This window comes from Ovis canadensis, chromosome 15 (assembly GCF_042477335.2).
Source record: "Ovis canadensis isolate MfBH-ARS-UI-01 breed Bighorn chromosome 15, ARS-UI_OviCan_v2, whole genome shotgun sequence".
NCBI classification, from domain to species: domain Eukaryota; kingdom Metazoa; phylum Chordata; class Mammalia; order Artiodactyla; family Bovidae; genus Ovis; species Ovis canadensis.
In genome coordinates, this window is record NC_091259.1 from 90,401,271 (window position 1) to 90,410,746 (window position 9,476).

Sequence of the window (9,476 nt, forward strand, 5' to 3'; positions counted from 1 at the left end):
GTATAACATATTGATAGTTACAGTCTTACGATGCCAGCTCTTTTCAATGACTTTGGAGAACTGGATCAGAAGATTTTATTTCATATTGAAGGATGTATGTTTGTATGGGTATTTTCAGAGGATGAAGTAATCTGCTGAGACCATCTTTAGCAGAATTGCTCAGCTCTAAAACTTTTTTTTTTTTTTTTGCTTAGCAGCAGAATGCTGCTGCAGCTCGTGGAGTTGCAAAGAATCAGTCATGATTCTGTGACTGAACAACAGAAGGATGTTCTCTTTGTTTATATTAACTGTGCTAAAATTTTCTGGGCTGAGCTGTGTAACAGCAACACTAACAGAAAGTTTTTCTTTTCTACTTCTTAGCTATGAAAGTACGCTGCAGCTACTTTTGGTTCTATGCCAAGATTAAACCCACACTATTTCACAATTTGTACATGAATCCTGATGAAGCATTTTTAGGAGATGACTGCCCTGTAACCCACGTTTCACCAGATGCTCATTATGAATTTTTCTACTATTCTAATAAATGTGGCATCGTAACCAAAGTAAGAGGAATGGCTATTTTACCTAAAATCGGAATGTTGTATGGTTCCTTCAATAGCCCCCAAACCAGAAGTCATTAGGTTTCTATCTATAATATAGCTGGACTGGTTTCTCTAATAGTCAGATTCAGGACAGAGGAAGTTAATGAAGGGGATGATAAATACCTACTTTCTTATTGGGTAATAACTGCAAACTCTAATGTGAACCTTGTAGATATTAAGTTTAGCTAGTGACAGAAAAGTTAGGAAGCTGGCAAGTTAGAAAGTTTCCACATCTCACAAGCTTATCATGTTACATGGCAGTTTATAAAGTGATATATTACAGTTTATAAAGTTTGGCCTGGTGCAATCAGAAGGAGGGAATAAGGTAGTTAAGCATCAGAAGGTTTTTCAAAGCAGATGTTTCACATTTTCCAGCCCCACCCAATCCCGCTCACCAGAGCCTTTGACAGGCCTTACTGGGCACAGTGAATGATCAACTATACAAACTGCTAGAAAAAGTTTGATTGGGATTTTGGCTTAATTTTAAAAATGTTAGCAGCCTACAAAAATTTGTTGTAAAATTACTTGCTATTTTGCTCCCTATCCCAAATGGAATATTAAATAATAGAATTTTTCCAGTCTAGCTGAATGTCAAATATTGGGTTCCACAGAAAGCAAAATGTAAGGTGGAGTTGAGCATACAGGAGGTTTTATTAAGAAGTGTCTATTTTTATGCCAGTACCATGATGTTTTCATTAATATAGCTTTGTAGGACAGGTTTTTTCCCCAAGAGGAAACAGTTCCGTTGATACAGCTATAGATTCAGCGTGTCTGTGGGAGGGACTCCGTTTAGGATCGTCTTACGCTGCCATCCTGAACCAGATGGAGTGTAACTCGTGACGCCCCCAGCTTTGCTTTTCTCTATTGCTTTGACTATTCAAGGTTTCTGCAGTCAATACAACTTCAGGGTAGTTGCTATTTCCTGTGAAAGGTATCACTGGGGTTTGGATAGGGATTGTATTGACTCTATGGACGGATTTGGGGAGTATGGATATTTCAACAATATTAATTCCTCTGATCCACAATCATGGGATAGCTTTCCATTGTTTGCCTTCAATTTCCTTCACCAGAGCCTTGTGATTTTCAGCATTAGATATTCTACTTTCTTAGTTAAATTTATCACTAAGGATCTTATTTTTTTATGCTATTGAAAAAATGGGACTTTTCCCTTTATTTTTTCCATGTATTTTGTTGTTATTGTACAGAAACACAGCTAATTTCCCTGGGGTTTATAGTGAGTAGAGGCAGCTCCCAGGTTCCAAAGTGCATTCATATGGGCTTAAAGCTCATACTCTCTACGACTAAGCAGTATTCCAGTTACAGCGGTGTTTCTCAGAAGGAGGTATAAGCAAACTTTCTTGAATTTGAATCACAAAGATCTTTTTTCATTTGGTTCAGGAGTACTGATTGCCTCTTCTACACAGGCATTCTGCTGGATTTTAATGCTTGTGTCCATTTAGAAGATGGCTTAGTTTCCCATGAACGGATGTTGACTGTGGTCACCTTTAGAGAGCCTGAAGGATCCACAACTTCCTATTCAAGTAATTATTAAGTTTCCCGAGGCGCTTGAGACAAACACCTGCTTAAAATCCTTCTTTGTCCCTTTAGACTTTCCAGGAGACTCTTCTGCTTCAGACTAAAATCAAGTATATCTCAAGTAATTCCGGAGACATGGCTGAAATGCCCGTGTCCTGTGTCGTCACGAAGCAAGCATGGTAGGCCAGGCTCGTGCCCAGGCTCCCGGCTCCATCTTAGTTTCCAAGATGAGAAACCGACCCTGAGAGACGAAAAGGCAAAAGTAGGGGGCAGAAAAGACACAGCCCTATTGGTGACATCAGTTTGTTGATTCCTGGCCCTATATATTTCAGAAGTTATTTCAGTTGTCTTCTAGGGAAAAAAGTAGCCTGCCAGGCTCCTCTGTACATGGAATTTTCCAGGCAAGAATACTGGAACAGGTAGCCATTCCCTTCTGCAGGGGATCTTCCCGACTCAGGGCTTGAACCTGGGTCTCCTGTCTTGCAGGCGGACTCTTTACCATCTGAATCACCAGGGAAGACCTATATATATTACCAGGAATACTGAAAAACAGAATGACGATTTTTTTTTTTTGATACAACTGTCAGAGTCACTGAAAATCTGATATATCTTAACCAGATCTTAATCAAAGCTAGCTAGTTTGAAGTGTGAACCCACATTCAAGGTCCCTGAAAGAAATAAGAAAAGTCTGAACGATCGTATATGAACTCACTAAAGATTCAAGGTCAGCATGCTAGACTCAAGATGTAGGGAGAGAGATGGAACATACTAGAACAGAATCCATAGGTTAAGATTAATTTTTTTGGTATCTTACCAACTTTTAAGAAAGCCTGTAATAATCAAGCATTTTAGATCATAGCAACTTTGATCAGGTCTTGGCAAACTTCTGATTGTTGGTAGGACTTTATTTGGATAATTTTTCTGTGAGTTTCTTCTGGTTAAAATCTTGAACTGAGTTGTTTTCCTCTCAGTGATGACAGAAGAGCCTTACTACACAGTGTTCTTCTCGTAGATAATAACGATGATAAATAACAGCTAACAGTTATTAATCACCACATTCCTGTACTGTTCCAACACTTGTATAGATGTATTTGTTCTTCATGACAGCTCAATGAGATAGATACTGTTATGCCAATTTAGGGGTAAGGAGGTTGAGGCACAGTGAAATTATTTACCTGAGATCATTTTCTGGTAGATGGTAGAACCAGGAAGTAAACCCAGAGTTTGGTTTCTAAGCCCATGTTACTCAACACCACAAACACCACCTGTGACGTTCTGGAACAATAAGCAGAAATCAGTCCATCTACTAGTCATAGGAATTTGGTCTGAAGTTCAGTCTTGCAAACAGTAAGGTCTGAATAGATCCTAGAGTCATGTGACATTTCTATATTTTCTTCTCTTACTTTAGTGCGTACCCTTTTAAATTTCTTCTCTTTTTTTGTAGCATGTACCCTTCGTCAAACGAAACTGAAAGTGGAGATGATGAAACCAGCTCTGAAGACACGGAAGTTGCTTACGTACTGCAGTCACAGTAAGGGGTCCTCAGAACTGGCGTTCTACGGTTTTGTCCATGTGTGTCCTAGACAAGAGCCAATACAGTTGGCAAGGAAATGTCCCCAGTTTGTATTAAGGCATTTCGTGCCTAAAAGGCTCCCAGTTCAGGAATGGGCAGTCCATGCATTCCTTGCTGTGTGTGTTGGAGGTGTTGCTGATCATGTGCTTTTGTTAACATGTCACTAACTTCCAGGGATCCCATTTCAGTAAGAGCTGTCCTTCTGGAGTATCATATGAAATTCCATGATAAATGCAAAGATGAAAGAAACATCCATCAATTCAAGTGTCAAACTGAACCTACAAAGTGAAGGCTTAGATGCGTTGGTAATCCCTGGTGATGTGAGCTCAGAAGTGCCATAATGCTGGGTGGTTACTTCTTCCAGGAAGGACTGAATACCTTCAGGCGGTACTGTTCTTTCTCCTTGAGCCACATCTAAAGGGATATTAAGATAAATCCACATGCATGTTGATTTGGGGTTATCAATAAGAGGCGGAGCTATGCAACAGAAAGTATCGGGACAGTCTTAGAAAATTTCGGTTGAACCTCATAGTTTAGGGAGGCCAAAGTATCCTTGTTCACTTAAACACACATTGCACTTGAATCATTACACACTTAAGGATATTGTCCCAAGGGTAAAATGTTTTCCTTTCTCTTGAATTCTCCTCTTTCACTTTTAATCTATACCCTCTCTCCCATCCACACCCCCACACATATAAACTGCTTTATTACTGATGAATAATAAGCTCATTGAAATAGTTAAATAATGTTTATATTGGGACTAATTTTAAATTTTCTTCTATTTCAGGAATAATCTGAATACTATGTTCTCTCTGTGTGCCAAATGATGTAACTTACTAGAAGAGAAGAAATGAGATCTATGTTCAAAGGCAACTTCTGAAATTGACTGTTTAGGACTGAAGATTTAGTGTGCTGTTTTAAAGAAATCAGAGAAGCTGGCATGGAACTGAATGATGCCCAATTGTCTATTTCAAAAGTCTGATTTTTGATTTTAAATCAAATGGCATGTTACCTTCTTATCCTTTTTTTTTTTCCCCGAAAAGACACTACCCCTGCTTTTAACTCCATGGAGACTTATTTATGAATAAAGTGTGTTCTATTACCTGTCTGTAATTATTGAAGGGCTATGTCATTTTAAGCTTTGACGCTCACTATAAAGAGGTTTTTAAAGGCAAAATGACTAATTCTTCCCTGCTTGGTGGCCGATTCATAAGCTTAGCTAAGATTCAGAACTAGCTCGATCATTTATTCATTTCATGAGCATGCTCTCATGGAATTTACATTTTGGTAGGGGACAGACTATTAAAAAAAATCACATTCTATTAATTCCAGGAATGGGGTAAATGCTACTTAGGAAAAACGCCTGGCAGAGAAGAGAGATTGGTAATATCTGGGTGGAAATGCCTGCCTGGAAGGTGGCTGGCAGAAGCCTTGAAGGGCGTGAGGGACTGAGCCGTGCAGGCCAGGAGGGAAGGTTCTCCAAGACTGTAGAGACGACTGTGGAGTCCCTGGGGACTCCAGGCCCAGAGGGTTCACAGCGAGCCGGCAGTGGGGAAAGTGCTAATAAACGAGGTGAGACCCTCCTCCCCAGAACAAGGGAGTGGAGAGGGGTAGGTCAAATAGCCTCTCAAGACTGACCTGACAACCTTGGTTTTTACTTGAAACAGAAGGGAGAGTCACTGGAAAGTCTCAGAGTGACCAGATCTGACTTGGGTTTTGTTTTATTTTACCGGATCGCCCTGGCTGCTGCGCGCAGAACAGACACAAGGGGGCGCAAAGGCTGAGCTGTTCAGTCTCTCAGTCGTGTCCGACTGTGACCCCATGGCCTGCCGCCCCCAGGCTCCTCTGTCCACGGGACTCTCCAGGCAAGAAGGCTGGAGTGGGCTGCGATTTCCTCCTCCAGTAAAGGCTGAGTAGGGAAACCAGTATTAATGTCGGTGCCCTTGAGTGGGACGGTAGGGGGGCTTGGTAGACCAGTTCTCAGAGTTCTCATCTATGGGCGATCTTTCCCTTCAGGGGGCTAGACAAATCTGGAGAGTCTTTTTTTTTTTCCTTGCAAGGAGAGGTGGTGGTAGCGGTGGTGTGTTACTTAAGACTACAGGGTACCGGCCAGCGACGCCTCTGAACATTCTACAGTGAGTAAGACAACACTCCCTACCTCCGCCTTCCCCAACCCCCCCAGAAGAGAATTACCTGGGTTGAACTTGAGAGCCCTGGGTTAGATAGAGCAGTGGAATAAACAGAAGGTGCTCAGATTTTGAAGAGATATATACCTGTATAGACATATCAATATAATCAGAGAAAGATTTGTTAAGAGTTGGATATGAGGGTATAAGGGAGGAATCCAGGCGATTTAATTGATGTTTGAACTCCTGGTGGGAATACCAGACCACCTGACCTGCCTCTTGAGAAACCTGTATACAGGTCAGGAAGCAACAGTTAGAAATGGACACGGAACAACAGACTGGTTCCAAATAGGAGAAGGAGTACATCAAGGCTGTATATTGTCACCCTGCTTATTTAACTTCTATGCAGAGTACATCATGAGAAACGCTGGGCTGGAGGAAGCACAGGCTGGAATAAAGATTGCCAGGAGAAATATCAATCACCTCAGATATGGAAATGACACGACCCTTATGGCAGAAAGTGAAGAACTAAAAAGCCTCTTGATGAAAGTGAAAGTGGAGAGTGAAAAAGTTGGCTTAAAGCTCAACATTCAGAAAACTAAGATCATGGCATCTGGTCCCATCACTTCATGGGAAATAGATGGGGAAACAGGGGAAAGAGTGTCAGACTTTATTTTTCTGGGCTCCAAAATCATTGCAGATGGTGATTGCAGCCATGAAATTAAAAGATGCTTACTCCTTGGAAGGAAAGTTATGACCAACCTAGACAGCATATTAAAAAGCAGAGACATTACTTTGCCAACAAAGGTCCATCTAGTCAAGGCTATGGTTTTTCCAGTGGTCATGTATGGATGTGAGAGTTGGACTGTGAAGAAAGCTGAGCACTGAAGAATTAATGCTTTTGAACTGTGGTGTTGGAGAAGACTCTTGAGAGTCCCTTGGACTGCAAGGAGATCCAACCAGTCCATCCTAAAGGAGACCAGTCCTGGGTGTTCATTGGAAGGACTGATGGTGAAGCTGGAAGTCCAATACTTTGGCCACCTCATGCAAAGAGTTGACTCATTGGAAAAGACTCTGATGCTGGGAGGGATTGGGGGCAGGAGGAGAAGGGGACGACCGAGGATGAGATGGCTGGATGGCATCACCGACTCGATGAACATGAGTTTGGGTGAACTCTGGGAGTTGGTGATGGACAGGGAGGCCTGGCGTGCCCTCCCTTGCATGGGGTGGCAAAGAGTCGGACAGGACTGCACAACTGAACTGACTGATTTCCTCTAGGTCCTTGTTAAATATTTCTTTCATCTTCTCAATCCTTGTCTCTAGTCTGTTTTTCTGTAACTCCATTTTGTTTTAAAGATGTTGGATCATCTTCACTATCATTATTCTGAATTCTTTTTTCAGGTAGACTCCGTACCTCCTTCTCTTTTGTTTGGTTTGGTGGGTATTTATCACGTTCCTTTTTACCTGCTGAATATTTCTCTGCCTTTTCATTTTGTTTAGAGTGCTGTGTTTGTTTAGATTGCTGTTTAGATTACAGAAAGGGTGCCCTGTCTGTAGGGTGGCAGTTCGTGGCTCCGCTTTATTGTGGAGTCTGCTGCCTGTGGCTGGGGTTCGGCTAGCGGCTTGTCAAGGTCTCCTGGTTGGGGAGCTCGTGTCTGTGTTCTGGTGGCTGGAGCTGGGTCTCTTCTCTCTGGAGTGCAGTGGAGTGTCCGGTAGTGAGTGTTGGGGTGTCTACGGGTTTGGCATGGCTTTGGGCAGCCTGTATTTTAATGCTCAGGGCTGTGTTCCTGCTTTGCTGGAGAATTAGCATGGTATACCTTGCACTAGAACTTGTTGGCTTTTGGGTGGAGCTTGGTTTCAGTGTAGGTATGGAGACTTTTGGGTGAGCTCTTGTCTATTAATGTGCCCTGGAATGAGGAGTTCTCTGAAGTTCTCATGTCCTGGAGTTAAACCTCCTGCTTCTGGCTTTCAGCCCTTCTGTTGCAGTAGCCTCAAGCCTTCTCCATCCACACAGCGCAGATGATAGAACATCTAGGCTAATGGTGAGACAGTTCTCCCCAGCGAGGGACACCCAGAGAGATTCCTAGAGTTACATGGAGAGGAGAAGAGGGAGGAGGGTGATAGAGGTGACCAGGAGGAGAAGCGGGGGGAATCAAAAGAGGAGAGACCAATCTAACCAGTAATCAGTTCCCTAAGTGAAAATGGATACTGAAGATTAGATTCTTAAAGGTACAAAATTGATAGCAAATACCAAAAAGCAAAGATTAAAAGTCTAGAATAGAGGTTAGACTCTCAAAAATACAATAAAAAAATACCAGAAAAAATCAATCACAAAAATTTTTTAAAAATATGAAATTTGCTTTTAAAATAGGGTCTTTTTTGGTAAGGTAATAGTAGGTTATAAAAATGAACATTAAAAGAGTAATAAAGAACTTAATTTTTTTAAATTAAAAAGTGATAATAGTAAAAATACACCTAGGAATTTCTCTGGAGCTGTTGTGGGCAGTGTGGGGTCAGTTCAGTTTCAGATATTTCCTTGTTTCAGCTTGTACTTGTTCTCAAGGTCTAGAGGTCCCCTCCGGTGCACACTCAATGTTAACTACAGGGTTTTAATCCATTGCACCTGTCACTTCCAAGCTGTTCCTTCTTCTTTGTTTATTTTGGCTTCCTCTGTTTGCAAGCCTCTTCAGTGTCTAATTTCTGCCCTGACACAAGGGGGAGAAGGTGGTCACTTATTTAGCCTCACTTGTTCAGTTATATTGTTGAGAGGGAGGGACACTGCAAACAAATATCACTGGCGTGTTTGTGTGGGGAGAGCTCCCAGTGTGTGGACCACACTGGGTTTGCCCCAGCTCAAGGAGGCATGTGCTTCCCGGGTCTACACTGCTCAGGCTCCAGGTTTCTCTGCAAGGGTACTGTCCCAAGTGGGCCCTGAATTTTGTGCACTTCCCGGGTCTAAGCTTCTCAGGTCCTCGGGTACTCCACGAAGGCACAGACCTGGTTGGGAGTGTGTTTTGTGCCCTTCCCAGGTGCGACAGCTCAGGCGACCAGATGCTCGGCGAGTGCACCGTCCAAGGTGAGCTGTGTGTCTTAATCAGCTCCCCGGTGCTGGCCACTTGGTTTCCCAGGTGTGCTGTGAGAGCACCGTCTCAGGTGTGCTGTGTGTCTCCTCTGGGGAGCGGATCTCAGGCTGCAACCCTCCTGGTGGACGTGAGCCATCCAGGGTCCCAGGAAAATGTGGTTAGCAACTAGGAGCCTGCGCACAGTTTGGTGGAGGATGCTGTCTCTGGGGCCGAGATTGCCCCTCGCCTTCTGGTGCTGGCTGTCGCCTGCCTGCCCTTCTGCCTCTGGCTGGCTCTCTTTTGGTATTCTCTGAATCCTCTGTTCTAATGTGGGCCAGCCTAGGTGGTAGAGTCTTTCCTGGGAAAGTTCTCTGTCTCTATTTTGTTTTGTCTCTCTGGCCGTTCCTCAGTGTGGGTTGCTAGCTCACCTTAGGTCCTTCAGATTGTCCTCAGGGCATTTAGGCCTGGCCCTTACCCTAAGCATGCAGCCCACGCCTCCCTGTCCAGCCCCCAGTTGCTGGCGGCAAACTCAAGCATCTGGGCTACTTCTCTGCTGGCAGTTGCAGTTAGACAACTGTTTTTATTCTGTGGGGTTTTT

At 43.1% G+C, this 9,476-nt stretch overlaps 1 protein-coding gene across 1 annotated transcript; it reads left to right on the forward strand.

Annotated features, from left to right (window-relative positions):
• The first annotated feature begins 362 nt into the window (after nt 1-362).
• On the forward strand, nt 363-4,792 carry LOC138420272 (oocyte-secreted protein 1). The gene is made up of 4 exons (XM_069553374.1): nt 363-542; nt 2,190-2,296; nt 3,562-3,648; nt 4,478-4,792. The coding sequence occupies exons 1-4, from the start codon at nt 363-365 to the stop codon at nt 4,515-4,517; spliced, it is 414 nt and encodes a 137-aa protein (XP_069409475.1). The 3' UTR covers nt 4,518-4,792.
• The last annotated feature ends 4,684 nt before the right edge of the window (nt 4,793-9,476 follow it).